At 36.0% G+C, this 18,653-nt stretch overlaps 1 protein-coding gene and 1 pseudogene across 2 annotated transcripts in view; both read right to left on the bottom strand.

The window, feature by feature from the left end:
- PGGT1B (protein geranylgeranyltransferase type I subunit beta) overlaps positions 1-18,653 on the bottom strand; it is a 57,405-nt gene that overhangs the window by 22,892 nt on the left and 15,860 nt on the right. For both annotated transcript variants that reach the window (XM_028511475.2, XM_036020669.1), the window contains 3 exons: positions 9,802-9,869; positions 8,498-8,649; positions 7,353-7,485 (listed from right to left, as the gene is read on the bottom strand). In XM_028511475.2, coding sequence (XP_028367276.1) covers positions 7,353-7,485; positions 8,498-8,649; positions 9,802-9,869 — 353 coding nt within the window. The remainder of the gene's footprint in view (positions 1-7,352; positions 7,486-8,497; positions 8,650-9,801; positions 9,870-18,653) is intronic.
- On the bottom strand, positions 14,983-18,373 carry LOC118499515 (annotated as a pseudogene).

An 18,653-nucleotide genomic window follows, 5' to 3' on the forward strand; every position in this document is an offset into this window, starting at 1 on the left:
AAGAAAAACATTGTTTGGTTTAATAGGAAAATAATAATAAATTAAATTGTTAATATACTGAATTTTTGTTGCTTAATCTAATTTTATTTCTCCTTTATATCTTTTCCACAAAGTAGTAGATATAGGCATTTTTAAGTACCTGCTCTTGTCTTACTCACCACACCCAATTACTAAATGCATATATTAGGCACATTCTGACAGTAGAGTGTTCAATGATGGCACCTTATTTGTATTCATTTCTACCTGATAAAAAGACTCAACTCTCATTCCTCTCCCACTTGTAAGAATACACGTGTTTAAGGAAGATGTTAAGATTTTATACTAAAAACACATTATAAACACAAAACAAATCTATCTTGAGGCTTTTGGGTAGCTCAGGATAACGGTGACTGCCTAAAATTTAATCTCCCCCATATCCTAACAAATCAAAACAATACAACTATATAAAATTGAAACCTTAGCAAAGCTGGAAGACATGCTCAAGCTTCAAATCACCTGTTTATAGAAAAATAAATATCAAATCCCAGTAAGGCATCTCTCACACTCTTGACAAGTTTGCAGAGGGCAAGGGCAACCTGAAAAATCATGAGGAAGACAGAGGAGGGGAGCTAGTGGCAGGTCTGAGGCTAATCTAAACTCACTACCTGAAAGACAGACTTCACCCTAAGTGTGAAATATAGGCAGTCCTTGCTTTGCACAGTTCTCATCTGTACAAATTCGAAGTGCCATGGCTTAAATAACACAGTATAACTCAAATTTCAGCAAACCACAGTACACTAACTATGAGCAACTGCATAAAATATAAACTTCCTGCTAGCTCCTCAGTCCACAAATCACTACATAAATAATAAATTTGCATTATGACAAGTGACCAATCACATCACTCTTTTCAAAGTCTGTTAGTAGTTTGGTCACTGCACATGTTATTCAGTTCACACAGAGACAGCAAGTGAGTGGTTGTGCTGTCCCCTTCTCCTAGTGATAAACCCACATGACAATTTATAAAAAGTCACAGCCAAAAGAGGTTATGACAATGGCTACAAAGATGAAAGTGCAGTAAAGAAAACAAGAGCAATACCACTGGAAGTGACAGTGAAGTCAAGCACAGTGGGAACATTGACAGTGCTACAGTCAGAACAATGAAGTAAAGGCCAAACATCTACATGGGTGAAGAAAGTGGTTGTGATGAAGAAAATAAAAAGATATTCTAAAAAGTGATAATGGCAAAAAACTTCACATAAAAGAAACTCTTAGAGATATAGCACAAAAATGAAAATGCAAAGGATAAAATGTTGGAAGCTGATACAAACTTATAAAGCAGCATGATCATTTACCAAGACAGAAAAGATGATTGCTCCACTCCACATTGTAAGCCATATGAGAAGAAGCAAAACACTGTCTAAACTACTCTTGATAAATGTTTTTACAAAGAAAATACTTAACTTCTCAATCTTGCTAATGTTTTAAATTACAGTGTACTAAATAAATACTGGTCTTACCATTAAAAAATCCTCTATATATTTATAAATGACAGTAAAAGAATTTTCAGTGTTTTAGAAAAAAATTGTTAAGGTCACAAAACAACCCTAATTTTTCCAGTTGATGATGGAGATCACTCTGTATCATTTCAGCTTGCACAAACATTGTTACAGGCTGGCACTACCATGCCAAGAGAGAACTGCCTGAACGGAAAGACTTCTGAGTACTGACTTCAGGGAAGGGAGTTAAGAGAGTGCAAGTCAAGGTGGCAGCGTGCAAAGGGAAACTCAAAAGAGCAAAATTCAAAGACCTGGGAAATAAGAAAACCTCTCTCCCACCAGAATATCATAGAACTCAGAACCCCAGCAACACTAAAAAAGAAAAAAAAAAAACAAAAACAAACAAAAACAAAAAACACCCAACATTCATTAAAGATGTTAAACTTCGGGAGTTTTGAACAAGATGAAGGCATAGGTAGATACACTTCATGTCCTCATACAAGCAAAAGAAGGAAACAACCAATTTAAAAACAAAAACAACCAGTAAAATTGAACTGTACTGAAACCTGACAACCAAGGAGTTAAAGAGAAAAATTCACCCAGACTGGTAGGAGGCGCAGAGAGGACCCACCTCGAGGCAGATGGCGGACCAGGTGGTCCCAGATTCATGTGTGGATAAATTGGGAGGAACAAGTAGGCAGTAAGATAGACCATGCAACCCAGGGTTCCAGCCTGGGCAAAATTAAGCCTCAGAACTTCTGGCTGTAAAAACCTGTGGGGGTTGTGGTGGTGGAAGAAACTGTAAGTCTCTTGAAAGCCAGGCAAGAGCTTGGAGCACCAGCTTTGTTCCCTCTCTGACCCCTCCCCCACAGCACCAGAATGTAGCCATGTCGGTTGCCCCGCCCTGGTGAATACCTAAGGCTCTGGCCCTTACAATGTAATAGGTGTGCTGAGACACAGCAGTATGACCCAAATGAAAGAACAGATCAAAAATCAAGAAAAAGAACTAAGCAAAATAGAGATAGCCGACCTACCAGATGCAGAGTTCAAAACACTGGTAATCAGGATGCTTATAGAAATGGCTGAGTATGGTCTCAAAATAGAGGAAAAAGTGAAGGCTATGCAAAGTGAAATAAAGGAAAATGTACAGGGCATGAACAGTGAAGGGACAAACTGGAACTCAAATCAATGATTTAGACCAGAAGGAAGAAATAAACATTCAACCAGAACAGAATGAACAAACAAGAATTCAAAATAATGAAGAGAGGCTTAGAAACCTCTGGGACAACTTTAAATGTTCCAACATCCAAATCATAGGGGTGTCAGACAGAGAATAAGAAGAGCAAGAAATGAAAAACTTACTTGAAAAAACAATGAAACACAATTTACCCACCGTGGCCAAAAAAACAGACTTCCAGGAAGTTCAGGAAGCCCAGAGAGTCTCAAAGAAGTTGGACCCATGGAAGCACACACCAAGGCACATCATAATTACATTACCAATATTAGAAATAAGGAGAGAACCTTAAAAGCAGTAAGAGAAAAGGAGAGAGTTACCTACAAAGGCATTCCCATAAGACTGTAAGATGATTTTTCAAAAGAAACCTTGGAGGCAAGAAGAGGCTGGAAAGAAGTGTTCAAAGTCATGAACAGCAAGATTACTCTATCCAGAAAAGCTATCATTTAGAATGGAAGGGCAGATAGAGTGCTTCCCAGATACAGTCAAGTTAAATGCATTTATCATCACCAAGTCCTTATTATATGAAATGTCAAAGGCACCTATCTAAGAAAAAGAAGATGACCAAAACTATGAACAGTAAAGTGACAACAAACATGACTATCAACAACAAATCTAAAAAAAAACAAAAGCAAACAGCAAACTAGAACATGAACAGAATCATAGATACGGAGATCATTTGTAGGGTTGTCAGTGGGGTGGTGGTGGGGAGAATGGGGGAGGTTAAGAACAGTATAAGTGATGGAGAAGCCAAAGAACTTATATGTATGACCCATGGACATGAACTAAGGTGGGCAGGGAATTGCTGGAGGGAATGAGGGTACCAGGCAGAGGGGAGAAAGAGGAAAGAAAAGGAATGGAACAACTGTAATAGCATAACCAACAAAATGTTCTTTAAAAATAAAATGGCTATATAAAATAAAAAAGAAATCAAACTTTGTTTCTCTGCATTGAAAAATTAGCAATCAAACTAAAAATTCTTGTACAGCAAAATAATACACTAAATGAGTAAACAAGAAAAGACAAGTCTATGCAAAGAAATTAAGTTAAAGACACAGCAATTTAAATGAAAACATCTTAGTATATGAAAATCTGCTTCTACCTCCCCCAAAGAGTGATAAAGCAGAAGAAAATTCATACAGCACCCCAAAGTCAATTATGTGTCCTCAAACAAGCAACTGGGAATACAAAAAGAAAATTCTAAATGAAAAACAAAAAAAAAATCAGTAAAAAGAAATTGAGAATTAATGATTTCAGGAAAGAAAGGGAAGAAAAAGACCAAATAAGCTGAGTAAAGAAGACTAAATTACAGGATGCCTAAAGAATAACAGTTTCAAATGAAAACACAATAACAGACATTAAAGAAAGACTGAGAACAGCCAAGAGAATAAAAATTCTCTTAAGATAAAGAAGTAAACAAGGGTCAAAGAGAAAGTGGTTTTGATATGAATGATAAGCAAAGAAAGAACATACACAAATTTGGAATACCTACAGCAAATAGCCAAATAATGGACTAGAAGTAGGGATCACCAAACCAGGAATGCAGGCTAAATATGGTTTATGGCCTTGTTTTACATAGGCCTGGAGTTAAGAAAATGGTCACTCTTACTCATAATAAAATAAATGCAAATTAAAAATACATCAAGATATCATTTTTTCACCCATCAGATTGGTAAAAATAAAAGTAAGAAAACATATTTCATCTGTGAGGCTATATGGAAATAGGCACTGTTCTACACTTATGGGAACATACATTAGCCCATACTTTTTGGAGAGAAAATGGGCAACATCTAATAATATTATATATGTATTTGTCTTTTGATCAAGTAATTCAACTACTAGGCATTTACTCTAAAGATGTATCTTGAATAATACATAAGCAATATATGCAGAAGGTTATTAATTTCAACACTGTACTTGGAAAATATGTATTCTATATGTAGAATAGTTAAAAACAAAAACAAAAACAAAACTATGGCACTTGTACACAATGGAATAGTATTATTGTAAAAAAAAGTGAGGAAAATCTCCATGACCTGATATAGAATAATTTTCAAGCTATATTGTTATGTGAAAAAAGCAAGTTGCAAAAAAGTATTTATGGTACAGTACCTTTTAGTAAGAAATTGAAGGAGAAATGAAAATATACGAATCTGCTCATCAAAAAGTATAGGAAAGACAACCCCGAAATTAATAACAATGGCTGCTCACAGAGTGAATGAGAATAAGGTGGTAAATAACATGGTTAAAAATGGGGGTGGAATACTGAAAGGACCGGAGGCTCCCACGAGTTATAATCTCTGAATATACCTTTTTGTATAGTTCTGACTTTCAGAACCAGGTTAATATTTCACAGAAATATATAAAATCAACAAAGTGTATGTGTGTATATGTGGGGGTAGGGAGTGTCCTAAAAAGAAACCCAAACAAAAACGGACCTAATTGTTTTTTCCAATAAATAGAATACTAAAGGGGGAAATAAAAGAAGGAAACTAAGCCTTTTTTCCCTTTATTTCAATTCTCAGCTGAGGACATGCTTATTGATTTTAGAGAGAGGGGAAAGGATGGAGAGAGAGGGAGAGAAACATCAATGTGAGAGAGAAACACTGATTGGTTGCTTCTTATATACACACCCCAACTGGGGACAAAAATGCAACCCAGGTATGTGCCCTGACCAGGAATCGAACCTGTGACCTTTCAGTTTACAGGACAATGCTCCAACCAGCTGAACCACACCAACTGGAGCTAAGTCTTTTTAAAATATATTTTAAATATATAACCTCAGGCTTTAAAACAAAAAGAATCATTCTGGATAATGGAGCCCTGTTCATCAGTGTCAGAGAAGGGAGTTAAAATGAAAAAAGATTAAAATGAACCTTGAGATGTTGGATTGAAATCTGAGGTATCAGTATGGACTCCTGGTTTTTAATATAGAAACAGATATAGAAATAGATACAGATGTTTGTAAGGGGGTATCTGTGTACATACATACATACATTTTCTAGCTCTGCCTGCTGAGGAAGGGGCTAGAAGCAATGATATCCCCATACCAATGAGCACATCCAGTGCCCAAATCCTGGTTTCTAAACAACACCCTCCAGTAAGAACAACCAGTGCTCCTTGAAGAAATAAACGACTCCAGGCCTGAGGCTAAGAAAGTAAACGAGGAACCTGGAAATATCTTGTGCCAGAAAGCAAGGAGATGCTTAAAGAATGAAGCAGGTATGTAAAAAATACAAAGAGACTGCTGAAAGGTTTCTCAATGGCCAAATCTGGGACAATGTGAGCAGCACAATACATAATAGTAACAGATAATACCTTGAATACAGTAAGAATCTAGAGTCCACAGTGAAATGTAGAAAGATAGGGGCAAAGGAAAAGCTTTTGGTAACAAAATTTCAATTGATTATTACAGAAGAAATGAGAGAGCTGGAAAATCATCAATGCATAATACTAGTGCTATTATTAACTAGTAGTTAAAAGATATAGTTTCCAAATATCTCACAATGAGATGCTGAAGAATTACAAAGGGAAATATGCTAACTGTACAAAGAAAAATTTGGCATACACTAACTTAACCAAGTGGTCCAAGTTAATATTACCAGTAAATAAACAGATCAACATCTGTACCTACAAATACAATGCACCAAAAAAAAAATAGTACTACTTTAGTATTCATGCGAAAATCCGTATTACTCACCCTTGTGTATAACATAAATCTCTTTTCCTTTTAAAACTCCTTTATAGGTTTGTTCTTTCTGCCTCCAAAGCTTTTTAAAATTTTGTGCTATTTGTACCTTTTATAAACTCTGATTCACATGCACACATTCAGTTAAAAATAATTTCATTTCTCTGAGAATTTATACCTTCATTTTAAAATTCTGACTAGTAAAAAAGTTAAATTAACAGCCAAAAATATTCTAATTTATAAAAGTAAAAAATTTCTTATTTGGAAAATAATAAACCTGGGAAGCAACACTTCCATTTCTCTAGTTTTTATATGAGACTAAACAGTACAGCAAAAGATAATTCTAGCTGAGACTAAGATTTTCTTACAGCTGTTAATAAAAAGATTAAGTTGTGTTCTATGAAAAAAATAATATATTTGGTATTCTCCTTAAAATAAACCTTAGACTAAAACAAAGGACTAAGAAACCAAAAGTGATTCAAAAACTATTGTCAGTCCAGTCAACCTTGTTATACTTGGGTCTTGCAAGTCAAAATGGCTTAAGGAACTCACGCCTCACACGCAGTATGAGAATAATCTCACCAAGGATGCCATCATTTTCCATTATGCTTGGCCAAGGCTCCCCACTGGTCCTTGCTAGGATAAACTATCAATATTTGCCTTTGAGATTTTACTTTTTTTTCCCCTGCTTCTAAAGCAGACAAATCTTCTGAAAAAGATATTGATTCTTTCGATACCATCAGGTAACATTTAAATTTTAATGGTCAAAGAGTCAATCTGTCCTTGAAGATTATTTCTATATGGCTATTCTGATACATGATGTACCCAAAAAGCAATCTTGTTGTCCTTATTTCCATATTCTTGCTGGAAGAGATGAGGCATGCATTAAACTGCAGCCCTGATATACCAATAATAATAACATTAAAAAAGTCAATTTAGCAACACAACTCACCATACTTCTTCTAATATAGTTGATGGCTTTTTTCACATCCATGCCAGACCAGTTGTTCAGCATATAGCAAACACAGGAAGCACAGTATACAAATCGCATGTCATTTTCACTGCCTTCAGGTACTGCACAAAAACTGAAAATAACAATGAGATTTACTAATAATACTGTTCTATAATTTTATTCTATCACAAACACAGATTTAAAAACCTAATATGGATTAAAAACCATATACTACTTGCATTATTTAATAAAGAACTATAAACTTGAATATAAAATAATCTCTAAACCATTACTCTAAAGTTCTGATTTCTGGGTAGCTTTACATACTACCACAGTTACTTCTCCCAAATGCCAACGAAGTTTTGTTCTCAGCCTGAAACAGCTACAGCACAATGGGGGGAAAAATGGTGACAGTTAATATCAGGTTTTGATATGTGAAATTTCTTCTAACTATATATAGATAACCATTAATTAATTCATCATAGTGTTTTAATTTTTCATCTACTTAATCAATTTTAGAGGGGTAATAGACTGTATCTCTTATCTACGCCTTCATTTATAAACAAAGATAAGGTGGCAGTAAACAAAGACTATGTTGAAGTATTGAGAAATTAATCACATGTGCCTGCTGAGGTAACTATTTAGTATTACAGTATTTCCAATTAATGGCAATTAATCTTATATGTTGACATTAGTTTTCCCCTCATCAAGAGCAGCATTTTAAAAATACCGTCAGGAAAATAGAGATAACAGTAGATGGAACAGAGAAATAGTAACACAGCAGGACTTGTTTGCAGTCTTTTCTTTAGACACTAACAATACTGCTTTATAACTTCCTGGGTTTAAAAAGTTTCACCTTAAAAGTCCAGGAAAATTCTTCTTTAGTTAGATATACCACACAAACATCAAATATTAATAAATTCATTAACTTCTTTTTCTGTCTTTTACAAATATCAAGAAAACTACCTATACTGGAACATAGTATTCAATGCTCATCCTGTTCTCCTCCTATTACCAAAGGAATAAAAGTCCAGATTAATAAGAGTTTATGATAAACTTTAAAAGGCTAGTAGTATAGAATTATATTCATTTTTTTCAGCTTAAAAAGATTTTTCTTTGAAAAAGTAAGAAGGAATGACCCATACCTCCCATCTTCCAGCTGAAGGGCTCTCAAACCTGCTAAGCAAGCTTCTTTATTTACTCGGCTTAGGTCGTCTCCAAGAATAACTAAGCATGAAAGGCCAGTATAAGTCATTGCTATGTGGCCGCTGTCATAAGGATGGGCTGTTCCGGGATTCTGAATTTAAAAGTAATACAATCTTAATTAGTAAAATGAAATAAAAGCTTATTTTATTAAATAATTTCAGTAAATAGGTAAAATTAAAACATCTATACAATTTGTATAGCTATCTGAATGAGAAAAACAAACCTCAATTTTATATATATTCGTATTTTACATTTCCTTTGTTTTTAGATTCCCTGCTAAAAGCAATGGGCACACATGATTGAAAACGCCATGGCAAATTTATGACTGTGACACAAGCAAGTTGGTCTATAGCTTAAGGCAGAAGAAAAATGTTTCAGCAGTGCCTCTATCAAATCATGTCACCTTCTCTAAAATCACTATTTATTCCTCAATTTTGAAGCAGAGTATAGGAAAACTGGCAGCATGCTGTTTGCCTTCAGATTGCCACTGGATATAAACCTTGACACACCGAATGTAGCCAGATAACAGCTTTAACCAATGTAAAAGCAAATTGATCTCATAAGGAAGAAATTCCTATTTTGTGAACCCTCTTGACAAAATGATGAAGTTTTTCTATGCTTGACACTGTAGAAAAAAATTGGTATTTTGTGTGCAGATGAAACACTACAAAGCTTGTTTTGGGTCTGCTTCTTTAAAGAAAAAAGCTCCTCACTTTGTTAGGACTCACTGTTTTCTACATCTGTGTGTGCTGGTACCAAAGTCTCTGGATAAAACCCTGAAGATATTTTGCCTATTGCCACGAAGGTCAACAAACTCATCACTACTAGGTCTTTAGTTACTGCAATAGTAAGTTTGTTTTTTGTTTTTGTTTTACTAAGGAATGAGAACCATCTGTAAAGTCCCTCTCTAATGCATATATAAGTGCATAGGCTTCTTAGATAGCAAGTATCAAGCACTTGAATGCTTTAATTTCATTTTCTCCAGGAAATTACCAATAATTTACAAACACACACAGGATATAAGAGAGACATAATTTTTGTGTATGTGTATTGTGCATTCTTCCAGGAAGTAAGGTGGGTATAGCTTTCACTTAAAGAGTTCCAGTCTGTAATATACATTAGACAGTATGTAGCTGTATTGAAACATAGAAGCCTGGTTCTTCTGGTATCCTTTCTTAGTATTCTTTCTCACTGAAATCTTCCCAATTCCCTCCTCCTTTCTCCCGATCCAAAGAGAACTGACCTTTGATGGATTGAATGGAATACCTAGGTATGAAGAGCCTCGGAAACCACAGCGATTTAAATTTGATCCTAGAAAATAAAAACATGGACTTATTTAAAGAATCTCTTATTTTTTTGTACAGATGCTAAAGCAGTTCAATTACATCTTTCAGAAGCAGAGTATTTTAGTACCAAAGCTATGTCATCACTACCTCCATTTTCATAGTAGCTAATGTAGAATGCTTACTATGTGCCAGGTCTACTCAAGGAGCTTTATGGAAATTTGCTCATTTAATTTACAAATAAGTCAGGACAAAATAATGATTTTCTACCATGTACCTTTAGTTTACAACCCACCTCACTGTGTATAAAGTTTTCATACTTTTCTTATCTGATCAACATCTTCAATCCCTCATTTTATAAAACAGAACGCAGAGGCCCACAAGTGACATGTTCAAGGTAACTGTTGGTAACACGAGAGGATCTAGAATCCTTATCCCATCCAGTTGCTTTTTTACTTTAACTCATAGCTTCTTCACAGGGGAGCAAGCTAAAGGTATAAACTGATTTACAGTCATAAAAATATATGTACTTTGTAGTTTAGCACTGGACAGACCTCATTATGAGTCTAATAACCCATTTTGCTTTGAGGTATATAGAACACAGTAAATTCCCATTTAGTCTCTACTCACTCAAAATTTTACTGAAATTTTTTTCTATCTAAAAAATTTTCATTTTTAAGATATTAATGAAATATAACTAGGAACTTAATATAGTTATATTAATGAAAAGTGAACTCTTCTGCACTGCTAGTGGAAACATAAAGTGGTACAGACACTATGGAAAACAGTATGGAGGGTCCTCAAAACATTAAAAATAGAACCACTATATGATCCCACTATATGATCCAGCAATCCCACTTCTAGGTATTTATCCAAAGCAAATGACGTCACTATCTCAAAGAGATACCTATACTCTCATTTGTACCATTATTCACAGTAACCAAAAAAGGACACAATTTAAATATCCATCAACAGGAGACTTCTGGCCAAGATGGAGGCGTAGGTAGATAACATTTTGCCTCTTGCACAACCAAAAGGACAACAACAAATTAAAAAACAAAAAATAACCAGAACTTCTGGGGGTGGAGACATGCAGCAGGGGCAGAGAGGATTCATGGGAAGGTGGTGGCTGGCAGACCTGGCAGTCCCACATTTGCATGTGGATAAACCAGAAATAACAACTGGGAAGTAAGACAGACTGTACAACCCAGGGTTCCAGTGTGGGGAAATAAAGCCTCAAAACCTCTAAGTGTAAAAACCTGTGGGGGTTGCAGTGGCAGGAGAAATTCCCAGACTTACAGGAGAGTTTGTTGGAGAGACCCACAGGGTCCTAGAACGTACACAAAATCACCCACCCAGGAATCAGTAGCAGAAGGGCTCACATTGCTTGTTGGTAGCAGGGGAAGTAACTGAAAGCCAGCCAAGAGCTGAGTGAGCAGTACTGTTCCCTCTTGGATCCTTCTCCCATATACAGAGCTACATGTAGTGTATGGGTTGCATTGCTCTGGTGAATACCTAAGGCTCTGCCCCTTACTACGCAACAGGCATACCGAGACAAAAAAATATGGCTAAATGAAAGAACAGATCAAAGCTCCAAAAATAGAACTAAGTGATGAAGAGATAGCCATCCTCTCAGATGCAGAGTTCAAAACACTGGTAATCAGGATGCTTATAGAAATGGTTGAGTATGGTCTCAAAATGGAGGAAAAAGTGAAGGCTATGCAAAGTGAAATAAAGGACATATATAGGGAACCAACAGTGAAGGGAAGGAAACTGGAACTCAAATCAATGATCTGGACCAGAAGGAAGAAATAAACATTCAACCAAAACAGAATGAAGAGAGAAGAATTCAAAAAAATGAAGAGAGGCTTAGGAACCTCTGGGACAACTTTAAACATTCTAACATCCAAATCATAGGGGTGCCAGAAGAAGAGGAAGAGCAAGAAATGAAAAATTTATTTGAAAACACAATGAAAGAAAACTTCCCCAATCTGGCAAAGGAAATAGACATGCAAGTCTAGGAAGCTCAGAGATTCCCAAACAACTTGGACCCAAAGAGGAACACACCAAGACACACCATAGTTAAATTACCCAAGATTAAAGATAAGGAGAGAATCTTAAAAGCAGCAAGAGAAAAGGAGACAGTTACCTACAAAGGAGTTCCCATAAGACTCTCAGCTGACTTCTCAAAAGAAACCTTGCAGGCAAGAAGGGGCTGGAAAGAAGTATTCCAAGTCATGAAAGGCAAAGACCTACATCCAATATTATGCTACCCAGCAAAGCGTATTCCATTTAGAATGGAAGGGCAGATAAAGTGCTTTCCAAATAAGGTCAAATTAAAGGAGTTCATGATCACCAAGCCATTATTATGTCAAATGTTAAAGGGAGTTATATAAACAATAAAATGACAACAAACTCACAACTATCAACAACCAAACCTAAAAAAGAAAACAAAAACAAATAAGCAAACAACTAGAACAGGAACAGAATCACGGAAATGGAGATCACATGAAGGGTTATCAGCAGGGAGGGTGATGGGGAGAACGGGGAAAAGGTACAGGGAATAAGAAGCATAATTGGTAGATACAAAGCAAACAGGGAGAGGTTAAGAATAGTATGGGGAATGTAGAAGCCAAAGAACTTATATGTACAACCCATGGACATGTACTAAGGTGGGGGAATGCTGATGGAGCAGAGGGTGGTACAGGGCAGAGGGGAATAAAGTGGAGAAAAAATAGGACAATTATAATGGCATAATCAATACAATACTTTTTAAAAAATTTATCCATCAACAGATGAGTGGATAAAGAAAATGCCCCCCCGCCCCCACACAGGAATATCATTTGGCCATTAATAAAAGGAAATCCTGACTTTTGCAACAATATGAATGTGCCTTGAGGGCATTATGCAAAGTGAAATAAGCCATACAGAGAAAGACAAATACTGTTTTCACTTATATGTGAAACATAAAAAGGATCAAACCATAAAAATAGTAGATAGTGGTTTTTAGGGGCTGGAGGGGAAGAAGTGTTGGCCAAAGTGTACAAAGTTTTAAGTTCTGGGGATCTAATGTATAGCATGGTTACTACAGTTAACAGTACTGCATTGTACACTTGAAAGTTACTGAAAAAGTAGATCTTAAATGTTATTAGCACACAGTCACAAACAAAGGTAACTTTGTGAGAAGAGGTGTTAACTAACCTTATGTAGCAATCATTTCATAAAATATACATGTATCAAATCATCATGTTGTACCCCTTAAACTTACATGTCATATCAGTGATACCCCAATTAAGCTGGAATACATTTTTTAAATGTAAAATAAAAAATGGTCACACTCTCAATTAAAAAATCAGCATGACTGATGTATCACGTAGAAATGTAGTATCAACAGGCTGGACATGTGTAACTAGTAAAAAATCAAGTTTATTTAAAAAATAGGCTTTGAGGAACTAGCTTCATATCTCTTATGACTGGTGCATGACTAATTCATAATAACTAGTTTTTACTCTTCTATTACTTTAATACGTATGACTTTATTTTGCAATAATTATAGTCTTACAGAAAGTTGCAAATAGTATGAGTTCCATGTACCCTTCACCCAGTATCCCCCAGTAATAAGATCCTATGTTAAGTATAGTACTACTTCAAAACCAACATACAGTCGTCCCTCGCTATATCGTGGTTCACTTATTGCGGCTTCACTGTATTGCGGGTTTTTTAAAAGCCACAATAAGTGAACTGTGATATAGCGAGGGACAACGGTATGTTTCACTGGTGAGTACCCATATAGAATTTTATACGTTGTTAAAATTACATAGGTTTAAGAGTGCAGAAAGTATTTAAGAGCATATGAAGTGTTTATAAGAGTGTGGAAAAGGTTAGTAAGAGAGTGAGAAAGGTTTATAGGAGTGTGGGCAGGGTTTATATATTATAAAGCCTTAAAATATATATAAATAATAAAATAAATATAACACCGCTACTTCCTGGATTTTCACCCATCGCAGGGGTCTCTGAATGTAACTCCTGCAATAGGTGGGGGATCACTGTACTGAAAGTGGTACAATATTCCTTACTGCAGACCTTATTCGGTTTCACATGATACAATGGTACAATACTCCTTACAAGATTGCAGAACTTACTTCAATTTTACATGCAGTCATTTGTGGATGTGTGTAGGTCTATGGAGTTTTAGCACAGATATAAATTCATTTACTTAACACCACGATCAAGATACAGAACTGTTCCATCAGCACAAAGGAACTCCTTGTGCAATTCCTAATAGTCACGCACATTCTCTACTCCTGCAGTCCCTATGCCTGGCAACCATTAATCTGTACTTTATTGCTATAATTTTGTCACTTCGAGAGTGTTATATTTAAAAAAAAATTCATCATGATACCCTTGAGGTCCATCCAAGTTGTGTGAATATTTGTTTTCACTGAATAATATTCCATGGTTGGTTTAACAACTCAGTTGCAGGACAATGTGGGTTGCTTCCTGTTTGGGGCTATTACAAATAAAGACAGTAAGAATATTTGTGTCCAATTTTCTTGCCAACACAGGTTTTCACTTCTCTGTCATACATGTCTAGGAGTTAAACTGTTGGGTCATATGGTATACGTATGTTTAACTTACATCTTTTCTTGTGTTTACTTGCTACTCTCTTTAGTGAAATATCTATTTATGTACTTTTGCTAATTTTCTAATTAGATTGTTGGTTTTTACTGTTATATATTATAGATTGTTACATTGCATATATGGTTTGCAAATAATTCAATAATTTACTCCTCTTAATTTTTTGCATAACAGTTTTTCATTTTGATAAAGTCTAATATATCAACTTTTCTTTTTAGGACTATGCTTTGGGGTGAAGGCTGAGAACTTGCTGTTTAGCCCAAGACAATAAAAATTTGTCCATAATTTTATTTCTAAAATTTTTAGTAAACTTTGATTTATTAAAGATTTTATTTATTCATTTATTTTAGGGGGGGGGAAGGGAGGGAGAAAGAGAGGGAAAGAAACATCAACGTGCAAAAGATACACTGATCAGTTGCCTCTTGCATGCCACCAACTGGGGAACCTGGCTGGTAACCCAGGCATGTGCTCTGACTTGGGAACTGAACTAGCGACCTTTTGGTTCGCAGGCCAGCACTCAATCCACTGAGCCTCATCAGCCAGGGCTATTTCTAAAATTTTTATAGTTTTACATCTTACATCTAGGTCCATGGCACATTCTGAGTTAATTTTTATATAAGGTATGCATTTTATGTCAAAGTTCAGTTTTTTGCCTTTGTGTGTCCAATTATTCCAGCATCATCTGTTGAAAAGACTATCCTTCCTCCACTGAACCACTTTTGTACCTTTGTCAAAAATCAGCTGGTCATGTACTATGCCATCTTGGTTACTCTTGCTTTATAGTTAAGTCTTCAAGTTAGGTAATGTGAGTCCTTCCAACTTTTTCTTCAAAATTGACCTAGCTTATTTAATTTTATGCATTGGATACTTTCATTTCCCCCCATTTTATCTCCCACTTTATTCTATAGAAGAAAGTTTTTACATAAGCTCTTCCTTTTCTTGTTGCAACTCCTGTAAATGCTGTTGGTTTTGCTCCAGTCTGTCTTCCAACCACTGGAGGAGAGGCCCGCTGACTGCTGGCATCTGACTGCACAGATTCTTGGTAAACAGTGAGTCATTGTGGATCTTGGTTACTGAGCCCAGATGTGTAAGACTGTGATCCTTCTATATGCATCCTGTTCCTCTTGGCACAGGATCTTGGGTAGCTCAACTGCTAATTTCAAGGCACGCTTTCCCAATGGTTACATGAGGTACAGTATGGATTGAGATTTCAGTTCTCTCATACTCTGAGTTCTTTTGAGCCTGAATGGATTGAAAGTAAGTGTTGAGTACCCAGCCAATTTTTGTGTTTTTATCTTCTATGAAACAGGAAAAAACAAGTCCTACAAAACCTTGATGCATCACCTGGTACATGGCTTGTGTGCAAACATCAACATGTGAAGGCCAAACAGTTATATGAGGATGGGAATGATATCAGCCCACAATTCTCATAGGGTGACCCGTTAGTTCAGCCAACCTCTCTGCCTCTGTTGAGGCTGCAGATAGCTGCTCTGGAGAAATTTTGACTTTATCCTTCCTCTTATGAGAATGTGGCGAGATGATGACAGAATGAATGTAAACAATTCTGACTGTCAACCTTTTCAGCAACTGTGCTTATTTTAGTTCTGACACGTAAATTTAGAGTCATTCCTTGTGTCATCATTCAACTTCCCTATACACAGTCCCATCACCTGCTCCTTCTTTGTGCTCACAGCATAGTTGAGACAAACTAGGAAAGCGTGTAACTCAAGATGAACTGCCTGCACTGCCATCTGGGTCTGACCCTGCTCGTATCTGCCTCAGGCCCACTCAGGCCTGACCAACCTGGAGCTCCAGCCACTATTCTATTCTTTAAATTGGGTGCTGTGCTCTATTCAGCTTTATATACCCTGAAATACACAGAATAGTAACTTATACATTAATTCTTTGAACAACTTAGGAAACCTTGCTCACAAATTTAAAACTTTCTACCAAATCAATGGTTCTCAATTCTGACTGTGTACCACACAGGGATTGTTGGACAGATTAAATATAACCTACTGCATTTCCTCAAAAGGAACATTAGACCACTATTAAAATAATAATTAGGGGGAAGTATGTAGTAACATGAGGAAATGTATACAGTCAAGAGTGAAAGATACCAAAGTATGGGCATTATGTTTATAATTAAGCAAAGGGTACTTATCATCAAAGCCCAGAGCAGAATAAACAAAACAGACACTGGATGACAAGTTAGGATTCTAGATCCTTTTTTGTTACTGACCAACTGTTTAGTATAAACTTGCCATTCATTCCAAATTTACTACTGGATGCATACTCAGGATATAGTTTAAACTTCTTAGGAGATTATTAGATGGCACCACCTAGTGTTCCTATTCAGTAATAGAAAAAAACAAAAACCAACCAACCACACAAAAAACAAACCCTGAAAGAGTTCTGACAGCCTAATAGACTCAATCCTAGAGTTGGAAAAAAATACAGATGTCTCTTGGGTCCTAACCCAGGCCCACATAAAAGCCCTAAGAGTGGGGCCTGGACAATCACATGTGAAAAGAGAAAATGATCCCTGTGTGATACACAGAATCGAAAACTACTAATTTGATGGATGCATCCTCCACCATGGTAGAGCCATAATGTCAAACAAGCTTATTTTGTTACATGGAAGTAGTTTAGATAGTAATATATTGTAAAAATCCATATTACCTAAGGAAATAAAATTGGGTAAATGGGAAGAAGCAGCAGCAAAACTGGGAATGTGAATGTGGATGTAATATGTATATATTGTATATGCTGAGTATGTAGAGGGATGTGTTATTAGAGAATAAATCATGTTTAGCTATCAACTATAAGGAAAAACAATCCCTTTATTTGCATGCCTGCACATGAAAGACAATTATTAAGCTACAAAGCTAATTCCTGCCTAATGATTGGGTCATATCTCACTTTAAGACATAAAAGTTTTACTATTAAGTTCATAATAAACACAAACTATATGTCAAGCATTGTAAAGACAGTGCATTTAGATTCTTTAAAAATAAAACAGTTATAAACCTATAGAATATAAAAATTTAATGAGAGTTTTAAAAGCTTTAATTAGTGGAGTTGCTTTTCATAAGTATATTTCCCCTCTTTTAAGAGAAAATGTTATTGTTAAAGATAAAATAAAAACACATTAAAAGGTATATTTAGGGGCTCCTAATAAAGAACAACTCTTAGGCTAAAATACCAGCACACTATCAATGGTAGTCATGCTGCTTAAATATAATTTAAAACCTGATTTGGTCATGTTCCTAACTTCCTAATCCCAATTTTAAAAGTTCAGTTTTTGCACTAATCAAACAATTCAAGTGAATAATAATGTGGCAATTTCTATGTAAAATTGATATTTATATTTTATGACTATAGAAATAATTCTTCATAGGTCATAAGAAACACAAGATTTCAGACTTCCTGTCAAGATGGAGGTGTAGGTAAACATCCTTTGCCTCCTTGCACTACTACAGAAATTTTATAACCACACCTCAAAACAAGTAACACCCAGAACAGTCAGAGGTAGAACTGTATGGAAGTCCAACAACCAAGGATTTCAAGAAGCCACATTCATCCAGACGGGTATGAGAAGCAGAGATGCAGAGATGGCAAAAAGACATGGAAAGGCAATGAAACAAGCAGTCCCTTATTCACATATGGCAGATAAAAACTGGGAAGGATACCTCAGGAGGGAAGGATACCTCAGGAGTGAAGGATCCCAGCTCCAGGTCAGACCACAGAGCCCAGGATTCCAACATCAGGAAGATGAATTCTCATGACTTATAGCTGTAAAAACCAGTGGGGGTTGGAACAACAGAACAAACTAGCGGATTTTCAGGAGACTCTGCTTAGAGGGCCCACATGGACTTAGAATTTACGAAGACCCAACTCACATACCAGTCACATACAGAGAGTAAGTGAAGTGACTGGAAACAGGGTGAGTGCCAGGCAAACCTCCAGAAGCCAGGCGGTGGCATTATCCCCTTTCTGAGCCCTCCCCCTACACAGAGCCACAACAGGTGAAGCAGGCTGCCCCACCCTGGGCATAAATAAAATGCCAAAGGTTAAAGATAAAGATAAAATCTTAAAAGGAGCCAGAGAAAAGCAGACTTATCTTTACCTAAAAAGGAGTTTCCGTAAGACTCAGCTGATTTCTCAAAAGACA

Source organism: Phyllostomus discolor, chromosome 3, assembly GCF_004126475.2.
Source record: "Phyllostomus discolor isolate MPI-MPIP mPhyDis1 chromosome 3, mPhyDis1.pri.v3, whole genome shotgun sequence".
NCBI classification, from domain to species: domain Eukaryota; kingdom Metazoa; phylum Chordata; class Mammalia; order Chiroptera; family Phyllostomidae; genus Phyllostomus; species Phyllostomus discolor.